This window comes from Oncorhynchus nerka, linkage group LG16 (genome assembly GCF_034236695.1).
Source record: "Oncorhynchus nerka isolate Pitt River linkage group LG16, Oner_Uvic_2.0, whole genome shotgun sequence".
NCBI lineage: Eukaryota > Metazoa > Chordata > Actinopteri > Salmoniformes > Salmonidae > Oncorhynchus > Oncorhynchus nerka.
This window is the reverse complement of record NC_088411.1, coordinates 25159383-25179534: the sequence shown is the minus strand read 5'-3', so window position 1 is coordinate 25179534 and position 20152 is coordinate 25159383. Positions and strand designations below refer to the sequence as shown.

The window sequence follows — 20152 nt, the reverse complement described above, 5'->3', positions numbered from 1 at the left end:
TACATGTAAAGAGCACCGCCCAGCGCTTGGAGTCTGCACTACCACCTCTAGTGCGACGAGTTATGACATTCCATGGTCCAAACACATCAAGTCCAACGCTGGTGAATGGTGGTACAGATGTGAGTCTGTCTGCAGGCAAGTCAGCCATTTTTTGGTCAACTAACCTCCCTCTAACCTTGCGGCAGGTGACACACTTGTGAATGATACCAGAGACCAGACGTTTGCTCCCAATAATCCAGAAGCCTGCTGCTCGAATAGCTCCATCTGAAAAATGACGGCCTTGGTGAGCCACTTGCTCGTGATAATGTCTTACCAGCAGAGTGGCAACATGATGTGTCCGTGGGATGATGAGAGGATGTTTTTCGTCTTGTAACATGTCGGCGGAGGATAAGCGGCCTCCCACCCTCAGCAACCCATCCTCATCAATCACTGGGTTCAGCTTTTTGAGTGTACTTTGCTTTGGGAACTCTTTTCCTTTTTCAATGCATTTGAATTCCTCTCTGAAGGCTTCATGTTGCACACAGTGAATGATTGCTGTTTTGGCTTGTGACAACTCACTTGTACCGCATGGTTTATTACAGTCATGCCAGCCTCTGCAGCTGGTGTTGTCTGCACCTTCATGGAAGGATCTTGCAACATGAATGAGTCGTGCTGTGGCTCGATTGAGAGTTTTCCAGCTTGAGAACCTCTCAAAGCGATGAGAGCCGAGTTGAGCTCCAGAAACTTTAGAAGCAAAGACAGTGACGTCTGGTCGAATCTCTGCATCTGTGTGAGGCTCTACAAGGTCAAAATTGATGTTCTCAGGCATACTCGAGTTTGTTTGTGTCAGGAACGGTGGACCTGAGAACCAACTAGTGTGTTTTAAGAGCGCAGCAAGTATGGGCCTGGTTGCATGGTCTGCTGGATTGCTGTCAGTGTTTATATAGCACCACTGATCTGGATGGGTAGACTTCCTGATGCGAGTTATCCTATTGGCAACATAAACATAGAATCTTTTGGTGACATTGTGGATGTAACCGAGAACTATCTTACTGTCTGTGTAGAACTTGGCTGCATGTATATCAATGTCAATTTCGTCTTTGATCAGTTCATACATCTCAACAGCTAGCAAAGCCGCACACAGTTCTAGGCGTGGGATAGTGTGGGCCGGACGAGGGGCCAATTTTGATTTCCCCATGACAAATCGAACATGGCATTGACCTTCCGAGTCAATAACTCTCAGGTAGGCTACCGCTCCTATGGCTACTGTAGAGGCATCCGAGAAGACGTGTAGCTCTCTTCTTTGAGTGGTAGACAAGGAGACTGGGATGTAGGTCCGCTGTATATTCATATGTTCCAACTCCATCAAAGATTCCTTCCACATGTTCCATTCCTCTTCCTTTTCTGTGGGAAGAGGGGCATCCCACTCACTCTGATTAGAAGAGAGTTCTCTGATTAAGGCTTTACCTTGCATTGTTATTGGAGCCACGAACCCAAGGGGGTCATAAAGACTATTCACTGTGGACAGGATGCCTCTCCGCGTAAAAGGCTTCTCATTGTGGGACACCTGGAATGAGAAGCTGTCTGTTTCCAGGTTCCAAGAAAGTCCCAGACTCTGTTGAAAGGGGAGAGGATCCACTCCTAGGTCCAGATATTTTAAGTCTTTCGCACAGTCCTCCATAGGGAAGGCTTCCATAACTGTTTTGCTATTGGATGCGTGTGTAGTTTCATGTTGGACTCCGCCAACATTGCTTGTGTTTTTCTTAGAATGTTGACAGCTTCTTCTGTAGTAGCTACTGATGTCAGACCATCATCGACGTAGAAGTTCCTCACTACATATTGCTTGGGTTCTGACCCGTGTTCCTTCTCACCCTGTAGCGCTGCTCGTCTCATGCAGTAGATGGCTACGGCTGGTGAAGGGCTGTTCCCAAATACATGGACTTTCATCCTGTACTCAGTTATGTTTCTATCTGGGTTGTTGTCTTCATACCAGAGAAACCTTAAGTAATCTCTGTGATCCTCACGTACACCAAAACAGTAAAACATTTGTTGCACATCTGCTGTTAGTGCAATGCAATCCTTGCGGAAACGCATTAGGACACCCAAGAGTGTGTTGTTTAAGTCTGGACCACTGAGCAGAACATCGTTAAGTGACACGCCTTGACACTTAGCACTGGAGTCAAATACTACTCGTATTTGTTCAGGCTTTTGTGGATGGTAAACACCAAATATGGGCAGATACCAACGTTCTTTGTCTCCCTCTAGTGGCTGTGAAGGTTCGGCTTGGTCGTTATCCAGCATCTTTTGCATGAAGTCAATAAAATGACGCTTCATGTCAGGCTTTTTGTCTAAAGTCCTGCGAAGTGATGTGAGACGGTTCATGGCCTGCTCCCTGTTATTAGGGAGGCGACGTCTAGTGGGGCGAAAGGGTAGTGGAGCCACCCAGTTGTTTCCATCATCCTGGAAAACCTGTTTGTCCATAATGTCCAAGAAGGCTTTGTCCTCCACTGATGGTGCTGGTTTATCATCGTCTTGTGTTTTGTCGAACACGGAACATCCCAGGCTGTCTGTGTTCACAGTTGTGATTGGATCTCTCGAGTGCACTGTAGAGGGAGAGATGTGTTTCTGAGCTACGCTGTTGTAGTTCTCTTTTACCTGGATGATGTCAGGGCAAGGGCTCAGATAGGATGTGCGACCATTTTGAAGTATGTTTGTCCTGAACACGTTAACATTGCCTGGTCGGTGAGCCGTTCCCAGACAGACCTCACCCACAATGACCCACCCGAGGTCGAGTCGCTGTGCATAAGGAGTGTCGTGGGGCCCATTGATTTGCTCTCGTACCTTGTGTACCCTTAAGATGTCTCGTCCTAAGAGCAGGAGGATGGGAGCGTCTGGGTCCACAGCTGGAATTCTGTCCATAACTGGTTGCAGATGGGGATGATGATACGCAATGTCGGGGGAAGGAATCTCCATCCTATCGTCTGGCATCATATCACACTCTATCAGAGTAGGGAGAGTGAGCTGCATGTGTCCATCTATAGACTCCACCATAAAGTTGACGGCTCTCCTGCCTGAAGTCTCTGTTACCCCAGAACACGTCTTCATGGTGTATGGAGCAGAGTTGTCATTGATGTTGAAGAGACTGAAAAACTCTGTCTTGGCCAGAGATTTGTTACTCTGTTCATCAAGCACTACATACATTTTGACAGCTTTCTCTCTTTTCCCAGCCGGATAAGCTTTGACTAGGCATATTTTTGAACATGATCTTGGATTGACTGCCTCACCACAGATCTCTGTACACTTTGAGGTGACAGATAGAAGAGCATCGTCACCTTGCTCCCCGCCATTCTCTGTCTCTGCTGTAGCGGTGTCTGTATTTGTAGGGGCTGTGCCTGGATGCAGAGCAGCAAGATGCCTGTCGCTGCCGCACTCAGAGCACTTGATTGAAACCTTACAGTCTTTAGCTCTGTGCTGAGTTGACCCACAACATCGGAAACAAATGCCATTGTCTTTGAGATATGATTTGCGCTCATCTAGAGTTTTGTATCTAAACCCACAACACTTTTTAAGAGGATGAGGCTTGTTATGTATTGGGCAGTGACGGTCAGGGTTTTCAACCTTTGTCTTACTGGGTTTGGTTTGGTGGTCTGAGGCCTCAGATGACACATCTGTCTTGTATACAGTCACAGGTGTCTTGCTGCTGTACCTGGCAGGTTTCTCACTTTTCATGGACACCAGGTTAGTTGAGGTGTAGAGGGTGAAGCTGGGGTCATTTCTAATTTTCGCCTGGTTCCTGATGAATCTCGAGAAGAACGAGAATGGTGGGAATGCTACCCGATAGTCCTCCTTATATTTGGATCCCTGTGCTATCCATTTTTCTTGTAAACTGAATGGAAGTTTCTCTACAATAGGGTTTACCCCCCGAGATGTGTCCAGATAAGCGAGGCCTGGAAGGTACCCTTCTACTTTAGCACACTCCAGTTCGAGAAGAATGTCACCTAGTTCTCTTAGTTTGTGATGGTCTTTGTTAGCCAGTTTTGGAAAATCATCAATTTTCTTCAACAGTGCATTCTCGATCACTTCGGGTGTACCATAGCACTCTTCTAGTCGTTGCCAGACCATGTTAAGCCCTGCTGTTGCGTTGAAAATATGGACAGATCTAATTCTGTTTGCTTGCTCAGACGACTCTGCCCCTAGCCACTTGGTAATTAGATCTAACTCTTCCCTGGCTGATAAATTCAAGTCTCTGGTCGCATTGAGAAAGGATGCTTTCCATGCCCAATAATTTTCAGGGCGATCATCAAACTTCAGGAGTCCGGAACTCACCATCTCACGTCGTAGGAGGTACTTGGTGAGGTCTGGTGCCACTTGTGACTCAGGGAAGTTGTGTGTGTGTGTGACTGGAAGTGGGCTTGCTTTCCATTTCCACCATGCTGCTGTTCATTTCTTTTGAACGGAGAGTCTCTGCTCATGTTCTGTTGTTTGCTACTTTCTGGATTATGGCATGTAGCTGGGTCAACACTAAGCTCTTGTTTCTCCACTTCAAATGGAAGTTCAGCAAAGTAGGGCCTAGCATGTTGTTGCACATACTCACATGTACGTTGGACTGGACTTAAGGGCTGTGTCCCTATGTCTAGTTCTTTGCGAAGCTCTCTGCGTTCTGATTCTACAGCTTCTTCAAAGGCTGCAGCTTCAGCCACCGCAGCAGCAGCTGCTCTCTCAACTTGGAGAACATATAAACTTGCCTCGAGGTCAGCTTTTTGCTTCAACAAGCTGGCCTCTATTTCTGCCTTTTGTTTCATCACAGAAGCTTCCTTCTCAGCATAGGGGACTTGTGCACGCGCTGCGTCTGCCTTGGCGCGTGCTTTGATGGCTGCAGAACTCACCGTTGAGGATCTGCTTGACTGTTTTGATGATCTTATAGATTGAGACTTGGTCCCAATGTGCTGAAGAGACTCTTCCATCTCTCTCTGTTGAACACCTGGCTCTGGTTGTTGCATCGTAGACTGCTGGTCTTCCCTAGGATAAGAGGCTTTGTTGGCTGATGAACGTAGAAACATAACCACCGTGTGCAGTTATTCTTGTGCTTGAGCCCGCTGTGATGATGTTTTTTCACTATTCTGCCCTTGAGTTGCGTTCCCATGCAAACTAGACAGATAGCTAACAACTAAGTCTTCAATAAAACTCCCAAGGCTGAAGCGTGACAAGAAATAACTACATTGAAAGACCTGCACCGTAGCGTTGTTTGTAGCTGCTTCTATGCGTGCAAAACTAATTCTGAACTTCCCGTTTGCGTTGTCTTTCTAAGTACCAGAAAGCGCCACTAGGGGGCAAATAACACCATTGAACACAATGAAAATCCAATTTAACCATTGTAATAAAATAATCTGTTACCTTCTAACAGGATGGCAGCACATGCCTGTAATCAAACTCACAAATGCTGATGCTCCAGATACTCAACTAGTCTAAAGAAGGCCAGCTTTATTGCTTCTTAAATCAGAACAACAGTTTTCAGCTGTACTAACATAATTGCAAAAGGGTTTTCTAATGATCAATTAGCCTTTTAAAATGATAAACTTGGATTAGCTAACACAATGCGCCATTGGAACACAGGAGTGATGGTTGCTGATAAATGGGCCTCTGTACGCCTATGTAGATATTATTTTTTTATATTTTTTTAATTTTTTTAAATCTGCTGTTTTGAGCTACAATAGTCATTTACAACATTAACAATGTCTACACTGTATTCTTGATTAATTGTATGTTATTTTAATGGACAAAAAAAGTAATTTTCCTTCAAAACAAGGACATTTCTAAGTGACCCCAAACTTTTGAACGGTAGTGTACATATGCGTTGAGTTATTAAAGTGACCTATGCATAGATAATAACAGATAGTTGCAGCAGCGTAAAATGGGGATGGGGGGGGCAATGCAAGTAATCTGAGTAGCCATTTGATTAGATGTACAGCTTGGGGGTAGAAGCTGTTTAGAAGCCTCTTCAACCTAGACTTGGTGCTCCGGTACCGCTTGCCGTGTGGGAGCATAGAGAACAGTCTATGACTAGGGTGTCTGAACATTTTTAGGGCCTTCCTCTGACACCGCCTGGTATAGAGGACCTGGATGGCAGAAAGTTTGGCCCCAGTGATGTACTGGTCCGTACGCACTACCCTCTGTAGTGCCTTGCTGTCGGAGGCTTAGCAGTTGCCATACCAGGCAGTGATGCAACCAGTCAGGATGCTCTCGATGGTGCAGCTGAAGAACCTTTTGAGGATCTGAGGACCCATGACAAATCTTTTGAGTCTCCTGAGGGGGAATAGGTTTTGTCGTGCTCTCTTCACGACTGTCTTGGTGTGCTTGGACTATGTTAGTTTGTTGGTGATGTGGACACCAAGGAACTTGAAGCTCTCACCCTGCTCCACTACAGCCCTGTCGATGAGAATGTGGGTGTGCTCGTTCCTCCTTTTCCTGTAGTCCACAATCATCTCCTTAGTCTTGATCACTTTCAGGGAGTTGTTGTTGTCCTGGCACCACATGGCCAGGTCTCTGACCTCCTACCTATATGCTATCTCGTTGTTGGTGATCAGGCCTACTACTGTTGTGTCATCAGCAAACTTAATGGTGTTGGAGTCGTGTCTAGCCATGCAGTCATGAGTGAACTAGTAGTACAGGAGGGGACTGAGAACGCACCCGAGGGGCCCCCGTGTTAAGGATCAGCGTGGCGGATGTGTTGTCACCTATCCTTACCACCTGGGGGCGGCCCGTCAGGAAGTCCAAGATCCAGTTCCAGATGGTGTTTATTCCCAGGGTCCTTAACTTAGTGATGAGCTTTGAGGGCACTATGGTGTTGAACGCTGAGCTGTAGTCAAATAATAGCATTCTCGCATAGGTGTTCCTTTTGTTCAGGTGTGAAAGGGCAGTGTGGAGTGCAATAGAGATTGCATCATCTGTGGATCTGTTGGGGCGGTATGCAAATTGGAGTGGGTCTAGGGTTTCTAGGATAATGGTGTTGATGTGAGCCATGACCAGCCTTTCAAAGCACTTCATGGCTACAGACGTGAGTGCTACTGGTAGGGCACAGGGACTATGGTGGTCTGCTTGAAACATGTTGGTATTACAGACTCAGTCAGGGAGAGGTTGAAAATGTCAGTGAAGACACTTGCCAGTTGGTCAGCGCATGCTCGGAGTACACATCCTGGTAATCCTTCTGGCTCTGCGGCCTTGTGAATGACCTGTTTAAAGGTCTTACTCACATCGGCTGCGGAGAGCGTGATCACACAGTCATCCGGAACAGCCGGTGCTCTCATGCATGTTTTAGTGTTTCTTGCCTCGAAGCGAGCATATAAGTAATTCATCTCGTCTGGTAGGCTTGTGTCACTTGGCAGCTCTCGGTTGTTCATCCCTTTGTCGTCCGTAATAGTTTGCAAGCCCTGCCACATCCGATGAGCGTCGGAGCCAACGTAGTATGATTCGATCTTAGTCCTGTATTGACGCTTTGCCTGTTTGATGGTTCGTCGGAGGGAATCGCGGGATTTCTTAGAGTCTCCTTGAAAGCGGCAGCTCTACTCTTTAGCTCAGTGAGGATGTTGCCTGTAATCCATGGCTTCTGGTTGGGGTATGTACGTACAGTCATTGTGGGGACTACGTCATCAATGCACTTATTGAGAAAGCCAGTGACTGATGTGGTGTACTCCTCAATGCCAATGGAAGAACCCCAAACATATTCCAGTCTGTGCTAGCAAAACAGTTCTGTAGCTTAGCATCCTGTTCATCTGACCACTTTTTTATTCCTGCTTCCTGCTTTAATTTTTGCTTGTAAGCAGGAATCAGGAGGATAGAAGTATGGTCAGATTTGCCAAATGGGTGAGGGATAGCTTTGTATGCAGAGTAAAGGTGGTCTAGAGTTTTCTTTTCACTCTGGTTGCACATTTAACATGCTGATAGCAATGAGGCAAAATGGATTTCAGTTCCCTGCATTAAAGCGCCACTTCTGGATGAGTGTTTTTCAGAGGCTGCTGTTCTATCCTGCCGATGCAGTGTATAACCCGCCAGCTCTATGTTTTTCATGTTGTCGTTCAGCAACGACTCGTGAAACATCATGAAAAACAGTAATACTGATAAAAGTAATACAAATAAAATGTATTTATAATACTACTAAATTGTTTTTTGTAATTATAATCAACTTTAGCAAACACTTTAAAAGGGCAGTGTTTCAACCATTCATATTGCATCTTAAAATGTACTGTAAAATTACTCTCAGTAGCACCTTTAGCATTCAAACCACAGAGTTTTTAGGCAGGCTGCTGCTGCCACAGTCCAGGTCTGGATGAAGCACAGGAGCCATGGGTTGGTGTCGCGAGAAGCAGCCCATCTCAGAACTGTGGTCCTGGGGAGAGGAGAGCAGTGAGGGGGGTTCCTCTGGTGGTTTTCTTCTTTCTGCTACTACTGCATTTGCTGCTGCTTCCTCTGTTGTTGTTGCCTGGAGTCAGCATTTGCCTGGAGCGTGAAAGACGGCGAGAAGAGATCAGTATCAGGAGGGAGACTGCAATATATGGAGAAAGAAAGAGGCAGAAGGGAGAGGGAGAGAGTGGGGAAATTAAGTTATCCAGATAAATAAAAAGAGATGGAGAGGAAGAGACTGATGATGTCAGACACGGGGAAAAAAGAGAGGAAAGAGTCAGACAAAGAAAACGTGAGAAAGCAAGATATGAGGTCTGGCTTAGCATGCAGTCTCTCTGTGAGAGGATCCACATACTCGGTGTGTGTTTGTGTTCTACGTTGCATCTGTCCGCCCTGCTCTGCTCCCAGTTGCACTTTGTGTGTTGAGTTTCCACAGCATGTCGGGTTTAAAGTGAATCACACACACCCAGGAAGGCCAGCCCACTCAAATACCTCTCCATCACGGTTGACAACTCTATGATGTCCCCCTCCCAGAGTGCAAAGAACCTCAGCGTGAACCTGGACAACACCCTGTTGTTTTCTGCAAACATCCAAGCAGTGACTCTCTCCTGCAGGTTCATGCCCTACAACATCCGTAGAAAATTATTTCCTCACAGGAAGCGGCACAGGTCCTAATCCAGGTACTTGTCATCTCCCATCTGGACAACTGCAACTCTGCTGGCTGGGTTCACTGGTTGTCCCATCAAACCCTTGCAACTTATTCAGAACGCCGCAGCCAGCCCGCCTGATGTTGAACCTTCCCAAGTAATCCCATGTCACCCAGCTCCTCTGCACTTTCCACTGGCTCTCAGTGGAAGCTCGCATCCACTTCAAGACCCTGGTGCTTGACTATGGAGCAGCAAGGGGAACTGCCCCCTCCCTACCTTCAGGCAGTGGTCGAAAAAGAACCCAATTGTCATACTTGAGTAAAAGTAAAGATACCTCAGAAAATGACAAGTAAAAGTGAGTCACCCATTAAAATACTACTTGAGTAAAAGTATTTGGTTTGAAATATACTTAAGTACCAAAAGTAAATGTCATTGCTAAAATATACTTAAGTATCAATAGTAAAAGCATGAATAATTAAACATTCCTTATATTAAGCAAACCAGACGGCACAATTTTTTTTTTTACAGATAGCCACACTCAAACACTCAGACATAATTTACAAACTAAGCATTTGTGTTTAGTGAGTCTGCCAGATCAGAGGCAGCAGGGATGTTCTCTTGATAAGTGTGTGAATTGGACCATTTTCTGTCCTGCTAAACAATCAAAATAATAAAAGTACAAAGTACATTATTTTCTTTAGGAACATAGCAAAGTAAAAGTTGTCAAAAAATATAAATACTTTAAAGTACTTTAAAGTATTTTTACTTAAGTACTTTACATCCACTTCCTTCAGGCTATGCTCAAACCCTACACCCCAAGCCACTTCTATTTTCTTGGCCGGGTCAGCTCCCGCTCGTCCCAGTCAAAGTTCTTCTCTGTCCTGGCACCCCAATATTGGAATGAGCTTCCCCCGGACGTTAGTACGGCTGAGTCCCTTGACCATCTTCCAAAAACGTCTGAAAACCTACCTCTTCAAAGAATCTTCATTACATCCCACAGCAACAAAAAAATGTAAACAACACTTGCCTTTTCCTGATTACTTTGAGAAAGATATACTTACTACAACTGTGATATGTGGCTGTCTCACCTATCTTTCTTAAGATGAATGTGCTAATAACTAAGTTGTTCTTGATAAGAGCACCTTGCTAAATTACAAAAATGTAAACATTTATAAATGTATATGTCTTTGGTGAGTGTAGGTACCTGAGCTGATTGCCCTATTGAAAAATTATTGTAACAGTTCTTCTCAAGACATTAGATTTTAATTAGGATAGATTTCTTGCATTTTAAAATATTATCATCATTACAGAAATGGTAGAGTACAGCATGCAGTATTTTATAGGTTATATACAGTACCAGTCAAAAGTCTGGACACACCTACTCATTCAAGGGTTTTTCATTATTTTCTACATTGTAGAATAATAGTGAAGACATCAACACTATGAAATAACACATTTGGAATCATGTTGTAACAAACAAAAAAAAAGAGTTAAACAAATCAAAATATTTGAAATTCTTCAAAGATGCCACCCTTTGCCTTGGTGGCAGCTTTGCACAATTTTGTCATTCTCTCAATCAGCTTCACCTGGAATGCTTTTCCAACAGTCTTGAAGGAGTTCCCACATATGGTGAGCACTTGTTGGCTGCTTTTCCTTCACTCTGCGGTCTAACTCATCCCAAACCCAACTGGGTTGACTTCAACTTCGCCTTCTTGGTCAAATAGCCCTGACACAGCCTGGGAGGTGTGTTTTGGGCCATTGTCCGGTTGGAAAACAAATGATTGTCCCACTAAGTGCAAACCAGATGGGATGGTGTATCGCTGCAGGATGCTGTGGTAGCCATGCTAGTTAAGTGTGCCTTGAATTCTAAATAAAATTAGTGTCACCAGCAAAGCACACCATCACACCTCCTCCTCCATGCTTCACAGTGGGAACCACACATACGAAGATCATCCGTTCACCTTCTGTGCGTCTCACAAAGACACAGAAATCTCACATTTGGACAGATTTCCACCAGTCTAATGTCCATTGCTCGTGTTTCTTGGCCCAAGCAAGTCTCTTCTTATTGGTATCCTTTAGTAGTAGTTTCTTTGCAGCAATTTGACCATGAAGGCCTGATTCACACAGTCTCCTCTGAACAGTTGATGTTGATATGCGTCTGTTTCTTGAACTCTATGAAGCATTTATTTGGCCTGCAATCTGAGATGCTGTTAACTGTAATGAACTTATTCTCTGCAGCAGAGGTAACTCTAGGTCTTCCTTTCCTGTGGCGGTCCTCATGAGGACCAGTTTCATCATAGTGCTTGATGGTTTTTGTGACTGCACTTGAAGAAACTTTCAAAGTTCTTGACATTTTCTGGAATGACTGACCTTCATGTCTTAAAGTAATGATGAACTGTAATTTCTCTTTGCTTATTTGAGCTGTTCTTGCCATAATATGGACTTGGTCTTTTACCAAATAGGGCTATCTTCTGTATACCACCCCTACTTTGTCACAATACAACTGATTGCCTCAAATGCATTAAGAAGGAAAGAAATTCCACAAATTAAGCCACACCTGTTCATTAAAATGCATTCCAGGTGACTACCTCATGAAGCTGGTTGAGAGAATGCCAAGAGTGCGGAAAACTGTCATCAAGGCAAATGGTGGATACTTTGAAGAATCTCAAATATATTTTGATTTGTTTAACACTTTTTTGGTTACTACAGGATTCCATGTGTTATTTCATAGTTTCGATGTCTTCACTATTATTCTACAAAGTAGAAAATAGTAAAAATAAAGAAAAACCCTGGAATGACTGGATGTGTCCAAACTTTTGACTGGTACTGTATCTATATTATATAGTTGTTTCATGACAGAAAAATATTGCTGGATTGACATCAGCACTTTTTTCAGTCTAACACTCAAATACATACAAAGCAAGAATTGCAAATAATGGCTTCATAGAGTTTATTTGTCATGCTTGAAAGTGCATAGATAATCTTTGGGTACCCAAGAGTAACCAAGGGTAGGGTGGACCTGATACTGAAGGTACATACATGAAACCCTGAAACAAAGGGTTTACTCAGCGCAATGATGCCACTTAATGGACATTCTGGATAGTAATTTAAATAGTAACATTATAGCCTATATTATGTGTTTTAAGTGTTTGTGTTGTGGCATAAAGAGTGAAAATAGCTGGTGATTTCCTGATCAAACAGACAAAATAGGATGAAAATACATAATCCAACACTCCTTTTGGTGATAAATAAAACATGCATTATATACTGTAAACATACTGCAACAATCAATATCAATTAAGGTTTGGCATTTACAGCAAAATAGGTCGAGCTTACAACATTCTAAATTGTACATAACTGTAGAGACTGGACTTGATGAGAGTAGTACAGTACTGATATTCAAGTATAAACAGACAATGCCCTTTCCCCATATCACACATGCATGGAAGGAACATATCTGACTCAAACTGCACCATAATTACATCAGTCTAAACATAATGGAGGTAATGGAGTTTTGATAAAGAAATCATAGCAATAACATAGTGCAAAATCATTATTCAAAATCATTCATTATAGGGCTGACCCCCATTTAGTCGACTGGTCAATTCATTGGCCGATAAGCTGTTGGTCGACCGAGATCTCTTTAGTCAAGCAGTAGCAATTATTGTAATTTCTTTTCATGGTGCACAAGACCTGTCTGATTCACGGCTGACTCAGTGGACTAATCCATTGCAGAGGCCAAGGGGAGGGCACAATCCAAAGACGTGATACTGACATTTTATATGGTTATATTAGGTCAAAATAATGGTGCAACATTAATGAATCAAATATTAATTTAGAACAAATTAGTTTTCTCCCGCATTGGATACGGTCACTGTCCGCGGTTCTGAAACAATCTTCAGTGCGCCATAGAATTGCTGCCTTTCCCTATGTTGCTATGTGCATAATAGCAAAGTTAACCAGCATATTGGGCTTGAGAACAATGCGGTGGAGGCAGCAGCAGAGACGGGGAAACAGCCCTTACCTTAGCCTAATTGTCTAAGAAAATTGAGGAATGAGGAAACCACAATTGAATTAGGTCTATAATGAATAGCCTAACTGTTAAATGTGCCTGGCTTTATAAATCATCCATATACATCTACAGAAATAAGACAGATATTGCTTCTGTTGCCTGTTTGAGTGTTTCTTTAACAGCCTACTAATTCCATGAGCACCAAGCCTCATGCAACGGCAAAATGACGGCAAAATGGCGGGATTAGTGTAGTGTCAACAACGCAGCCACTGCCAGCTAGCCTACTTCAGCAGTACTGTATCATTTTAATCATTTTAGTCAATAAGATTCTAGCTACGTAAGCTTAACTTTCTGAACATTCGAGACGTGTAGTCCACTTGTCATTCCAATCTCCTTTGCATTAGCGTAGCCTCTTCTGTAGCCTGTCAACTATGTGTCTGTCTATCCCTGTTCTCTCCTCTCTGCACAGACCATACAAACGCTCCACACCGCGTGGCCGCGGCCACCCTAATCTGGTGGTCCCAGCGCGCACGACCCACGTGGAGTTCCAGGTCTCCGGTAGCCTCTGGAACTGCCGATCTGCGGCCAACAAGGCAGAGTTCATCTCAGCCTATGCCTCCCTCCAGTCCCTCGACTTCTTGGCACTGACGGAAACATGGATCACCACAGATAACACTGCTACTCCTACAGCTCTCTCTTCGTCCGCCCACGTGTTCTCGCACACCCCGAGAGCTTCTGGTCAGCGGGGTGGTGGCACCGGGATCCTCATCTCTCCCAAGTGGTCATTCTCTCTTTCTCCCCTTACCCATCTGTCTATCGCCTCCTTTGAATTCCATGCTGTCACAGTTACCAGCCCTTTCAAGCTTAACATCCTTATCATTTATCGCCCTCCAGGTTCCCTCGGAGAGTTCATCAATGAGCTTGATGCCTTGATAAGCTCCTTTCCTGAGGACGGCTCACCTCTCACAGTTCTGGGCGACTTTAACCTCCCCACGTCTACCTTTGACTCATTCCTCTCTGCCTCCTTCTTTCCACTCCTCTCCTCTTTTGACCTCACCCTCTCACCTTCCCCCTACTCACAAGGCAGGCAATACGCTCGACCTCATCTTTACTAGATGCTGTTCTTCCACTAACCTCATTGCAACTCCCCTCCAAGTCTCCGACCACTACCTTGTATCCTTTTCCCTCTCGCTCTCATCCAACACTTCCCACACTGCCCCTACTCGGATGGTATCGCGCCGTCCCAACCTTCGCTCTCTCTCCCCGCTACTCTCTCCTCTTCCATCCTATCATCTCTTCCCTCTGCTCAAACCTTCTCCAACCCATCTCCTGATTCTGCCTCCTCAACCCTCCTCTCCTCCCTTTCTGCATCCTTTGACTCTCTATGTCCCCTATCCTCCAGGCCGGCTCGGTCCTCCCCTCCCGCTCCGTGGCTCGGGACGACTCATTGCGAGCTCACAGAACAGGGCTCCGGGCAGCCGAGCGGAAATGGAGGAAAACTCGCCTCCCTGCAGACCTGGCATCCTTTCACTCCCTCCTCTCTACATTTTCCTCTTCTGTCTCTGCTGCTAAAGCCACTTTCTACCACTCTAAATTCCAAGCATCTGCCTCTAACCCTAGGAAGCTCTTTGCCACCTTCTCCTCCCTCCTGAATCCTCCCCCCTCCTCTCTGCAGATGACTTCGTCAACCATTTTGAAAAGAAGGTCGACGACATCCGATCCTCGTTTGCTAAGTCAAACGACACCGCTGGTTCTGCTCACACTGCCCTACCCTGTGCTCTGACCTCTTTCTCCCCTCTCTCTCCAGATGAAATCTCGCGTCTTGTGACGGCCGGCCGCCCAACAACCTGCCCGCTTGACCCTATCCCCTCCTCTCTTCTCCAGACCATTTCCGGAGACCTTCTCCCTTACCTCACCTCGCTCATCAACTCATCCCTGACCGCTGGCTACGTCCCTTCCGTCTTCAAGAGAGCGAGAGTTGCACCCCTTCTGAAAAAACCTACACTCGATCCCTCCGATGTCAACAACTACAGACCAGTATCCCTTCTTTCTTTTCTCTCCAAAACTCTTGAACGTGCCGTCCTTGGCCAGCTCTCCCGCTATCTCTCTCAGAATGACCTTCTTGATCCAAATCAGTCAGGTTTCAAGACTAGTCATTCAACTGAGACTGCTCTTCTCTGTATCACGGAGGCGCTCCGCACTGCTAAAGCTAACTCTCTCTCCTCTGCTCTCATCCTTCTAGACCTATCGGCTGCCTTCGATACTGTGAACCATCAGATCCTCCTCTCCACCCTCTCCGAGTTGGGCATCTCCGGCGCGGCCCACGCTTGGATTGCGTCCTACCTGACAGGTCGCTCCTACCAGGTGGCGTGGCGAGAATCTGTCTCCTCACCACGTGCTCTCACCACTGGTGTCCCCCAGGGCTCTGTTCTAGGCCCTCTCCTATTCTCGCTATACACCAAGTCACTTGGCTCTGTCATAACCTCACATGGTCTCTCCTATCATTGCTATGCAGACGACACACAATGAATCTTCTCCTTTCCCCCTTCTGACGACCAGGTGGCGAATCGCATCTCTGCATGTCTGGCAGACATATCAGTGTGGATGACGGATCATCACCTCAAGCTGAACCTCGGCAAGACGGAGCTGCTCTTCCTCCCGGGGAAGGACTGCCCGTTCCATGATCTCGCCATCACGGTTGACAACTCCATTGTGTCCTCCTCCCAGAGCGCTAAGAACCTTGGCGTGATCCTGGACAACACCCTGTCGTTCTCAAATAACATCAAGGCGGTGGCCCGTTCCTGTAGGTTCATGCTCTACAACATCCGCAGAGTACGACCCTGCCTCACACAGGAAGCGGCGCAGGTCCTAATCCAGGCACTTGTCATCTCCCGTCTGGATTACTGCAACTCGCTGTTGGCTGGGCTCCCTGCCTGTGCCATTAAACCCCTACAGCTCATCCAGAACGCCGCAGCCCGTCTGGTGTTCAACCTTCCCAAGTTCTCTCACGTCACCCCGCTCCTCCGCTCTCTCCACTGGCTTCCAGTTGAAGCTCGCATCCGCTACAAGACCATGGTGCTTGCCTACGGAGCTGTGAGGGGAACGGCACCTCAGTACCTCCAGGCTCTGATCAGGCCCTACACCCAAACAAGGGCACTGCGTTCATCCACCTCTGGCCTGCTCGCCTCCCTACCACTGAGGAAGTACAGTTCCCGCTCAGCCCAGTCAAAACTGTTCGCTGCTCTGGCCCCCCAATGGTGGAACAAACTCCCTCACGACGCCAGGACAGCGGAGTCAATCACCACCTTCCGGAGACACCTGAAACCCCACCTCTTTAAGGAATACCTAGGATAGGATAAAGTAATCCTTCTCACCCCCCTTAAAAGATTTAGATGCACTATTGAAAAGTGGCAGTTCCACTGGATGTCATAAGGTGAACGCACCAATTTGTAAGTCGCTCTGGATAAGAGCGTCTGCTAAATGACTTAAATGTAAATGTAATGTAAATGTAAAGCAATTTCACAGATTTGGCTGTTTTTAATCATTATAATAATGAGTAATGTCGTCATCATTAGTAGGCTTTGTATTTTAACCTTGTATAACCACCATCGAGGTGTAGGCCTAAGAGCACATCCTGTTTAGTCTTAATACCATAACTTACTTAGGCCTATATTTCATTATATAGGCTACTGTATCAATCAATCATTCAATCCTTCGTTCCTTCATGCCATCACAAAGCATACGAGACAAACATGCTTTGAAATGCAATCAAGCATTTTAGTTTTACAATTAAATAACGGAAGCTTTGAATAATTTACCGAATCAATAAATAAACTGCAATTCATGAATGCATGCAACTGTTTTTAATCTGATGTAATAAAGGCTTTATATATTCGTTTTTTTCATTAGTACAGACTCTCTGGTACACTTATTTATTTAGTGTTCCAAATGGTTATAAAAAATGATAATATTGTAATCTAACAGCAACTGCTTGGCACACGATACTCACAACGCTTGCGCCTATACCCAAATATTTCTTAATCTCCAGTAGTTTCCACAACTAAGTCAAATGTCTTCGACAGATCTGACTTCCCCTTTCCCTCTTGAGCAACCAGTAAATATTCGCCCATTTTGAGTTTCTTTTTCCATGTCCTCCGCATCCATTTTGCTAGTTGACATTATGGGTTTGGAGTTTGTTATAAGCAATTTATTGATGTGATTATGATAGGCTATAGGCCCTATTGATCACATGCATGCGATGCTTACATGTTTCATGTAAAGAGAGCAAGGGTTGAGGGAATAGGGAATATTTTTTGGAAACAAATTAGGGATTTCGATAACATAACTTTTCAGTCAGAAACAATTAAGAAACTAAATGGCTGAAATGATGTTGCAGTTTCAGCACAGACAGCGCAATAAGTTTAAACATTTTGATTGGTCGAAAGAACAGGAAGACTCTCGGTCGACCAAGATTTTATTTTTAGTCGGGGACAGCCTTAATTTGTCATTATAACAGCAGTCTTGATTACAGTGAGTTCATAAAGAGGTATAGGCTATTTGGTTCAGGTACCAAGGCACCACATTCATACACCATAATTAAATATAATTCATATAAATACCCCACCCTCAGACCCCCAGACTGTTCCCCCAGGCTCTGGGTCTAGGCGGTGAGAGAGAGGCTCTGGGTCTAGGTGGTGAGAGAGGGGCTCTGGGTCTACGGTGGTGAAAGAGGGGCTCTGGGTCTACGGTGGTGAAAGAGGGGCTCTGGGTCTAGGGCAGTGAGAGAGGGGCTCTGGGTCTAGGGCAGTGAGAGAGAGGCTCTGGGTCTAGGGCAGTGAGAGAGAGAGGCTCTGGGTCTAGGGCGGTGAGAGAGAGAGGCTCTGGGTCTAGGGCAGTGAGAGAGAGAGGCTCTGGGTCTAGGGCAGTGAGAGAGAGAGGCTCTGGGTCTAGGGTGGTGAGAGAGAGAGGCTCTGGGTCTAGGGCCGTGAGAGAGGGGCCCTGGGTCTAGGGCTGTGAGAGAGAGGGGCTCTGGGTCTAGGGCTGTAAGAGAGAGAGGCTCTGGGTCTAGGGCTGTGAGAGAGAGAGGCTCTGGTCTAGGGCTGTGAGAGAGAGAGGCTCTGGTCTAGGGCTGTGAGAGAGAGAGGCTCTGGGTCTAGGAGATGAGAGAGGGGCTCTGGGTCTATGGTGGTGAGAGAGAGAGCTTTACCCAGCTGATATTGCTCCTTCATGGGCTCGGGCCCCTGCTTCTCTGGGCCCTTCTTCAAAAGACTCCTCCTATCAAACTCTGCTGTGATCTCAGCCAGTGTCCTGCCCTTGGTCTCGGGCAGAGTGAGGCCCACAAACAAAGAGGTCGCCACACAGACGCAACAGAACGGGATGAAGCAGAGCGCATTGAGGTAACTCACTATGAATGGAAAAGCCATGCCTACTATCAAGAGGTTGATCCACATGAGGGACCCAGCCACCATGTAGGCCGCAGGCCGAGCCGTCTGGTCAAAGATCTCAGCAGGCAAGATTCCCGTAACCCCGGCAGGGCCCATACCGAAGCTGAGGATATAGCAGAACACACAGGCCATGCTGAGATAGGGCATCCCTGGGACAGAGTAGCCCTGGAGGGTCAGGGCCAGGGTGAAGACCAGCGCCCAGACCGCCATCAGGGCGTATCCGCCACTGAGGAGCATCCTGCGGCCCACACGCTCAACCAGCAGGTTACACACGACGGCAGCAGTGAACTCGCAGGCCCCAGTGCCGATAGAAACATACTGGACCTTCTCCACAGGGATCCCTGCTGCTAGGAAGATGTACGAGGCATAGAAGTAGATGGAGTCATTACCACACAGCATCATGGCACTGCTAGCAGCCATCACAGTGCGTAGCTGGGGGTGGAGGGAGCGGTTGGAGAACAGGTCCCAGGGAGTCTGACTCTTGGCCGTGGCCCCACCGGCGTCAGCCTGCTCCTGCAGCATCTCCTCCATCTCCAGGCTGAAGTCAGCCCCACCGCGGAACCTACCCAGAGCCCGGGCGCACGCCTCCTTGTTCCTCCGGTCCATGAGCAGGTAGCGGGGGCTCTCAGGGAACCAGGGCAGGGTGAGTAGCTGGAGGAGGCCTGGGAGGGCATTGCTGGCCAGGAGGTAGGGCCAGAGGGGCTCGGTACCCAACAGCTCCGTTAGACCCACCACCTGGCCCAGGAAGATCCCAAATGCAGTGAACACGGCCGAGGAGAAGGCCACAGCGCCACGCAGGTGTTTGGGGGCGCTCTCTACGAAATACATGGGCTGGACGTTCATGCTCACTCCAGCGTTGACCCCTACTAGCAGGCGGGCAAAAATAATCATCTCAACTGACCTCGCCGCCCTGCTGGTAAGGGCGAGGACTGCACCGAGGAACAAGAAAGAGTTATTGAGAAGTAGTGAGTTCTTCCTGCCACAGCGGACAGCCATGGGTCCTGCCAGAAGAGCCCCGGTCAGGCCACCCAGGGAGAAGGCAGACACGATCACGGTCCACAGCAGGGTCACCTGGGAGGTGTCTAGGCCGGTTCCCCAGCGCTCCCAGTATGTGTCATTGATGAACCTCTGGATGTGGTTGGTGGGGGCGTTGATGATGGAGAGGTTGTAGCCGTACTGGAAGGTGCCACCGATGGCAGCGGAGCACACCGCCAAGGTGAGGGTTCTGGAATTGCCTGCAGGCCTATCTGTCTCTGTGTCATCATCCTCTCTAACATTCATTTGCAAGATTTGAGACTGTGTTGATTCTAATAGTTATTTATTCCTTAAGAGGACAGATGCATCAGGCTCAGAGCTTACTGAACACTGGTTTGACAGCAGCTGTGTTTTCGAGACACACAGTAAATAAAGTAATGTATGAGCCAGAATGGCCGATGGTAGGCCAATATTTCACCTGTTTCTGTAGCGTGAGGGAGCTTGTCTTGATAGCTACTGGACAGGACGCTAAATTCTATGCCCAAACGTAACTCAACCGTTGGAAAAATAAGAATTAGGGAGGGAGTCTTACCATATTGATGGAACAGATAAACAAATCTGGCACAGACCAACATGTATATTGAAAGAAAGCGTATTTCTGATTCGGGATGACGCTAGCTACCGGTGTCCCCTTGATG

At 46.5% G+C, this 20152-nt stretch overlaps 1 protein-coding gene across 1 annotated transcript in view; it reads right to left on the bottom strand.

The window, feature by feature from the left end:
- Window positions 1–20152, bottom strand: part of LOC115144495 (solute carrier family 2, facilitated glucose transporter member 11-like) — a 27886-nt gene extending 7734 nt beyond the window's left edge. The window contains exon 1 of the mRNA XM_065002536.1: window positions 18242–20152. Within this exon, the coding sequence (XP_064858608.1) occupies window positions 18242–19760 (1519 nt within the window). The 5' untranslated portion in view covers window positions 19761–20152. The remainder of the gene's footprint in view (window positions 1–18241) is intronic.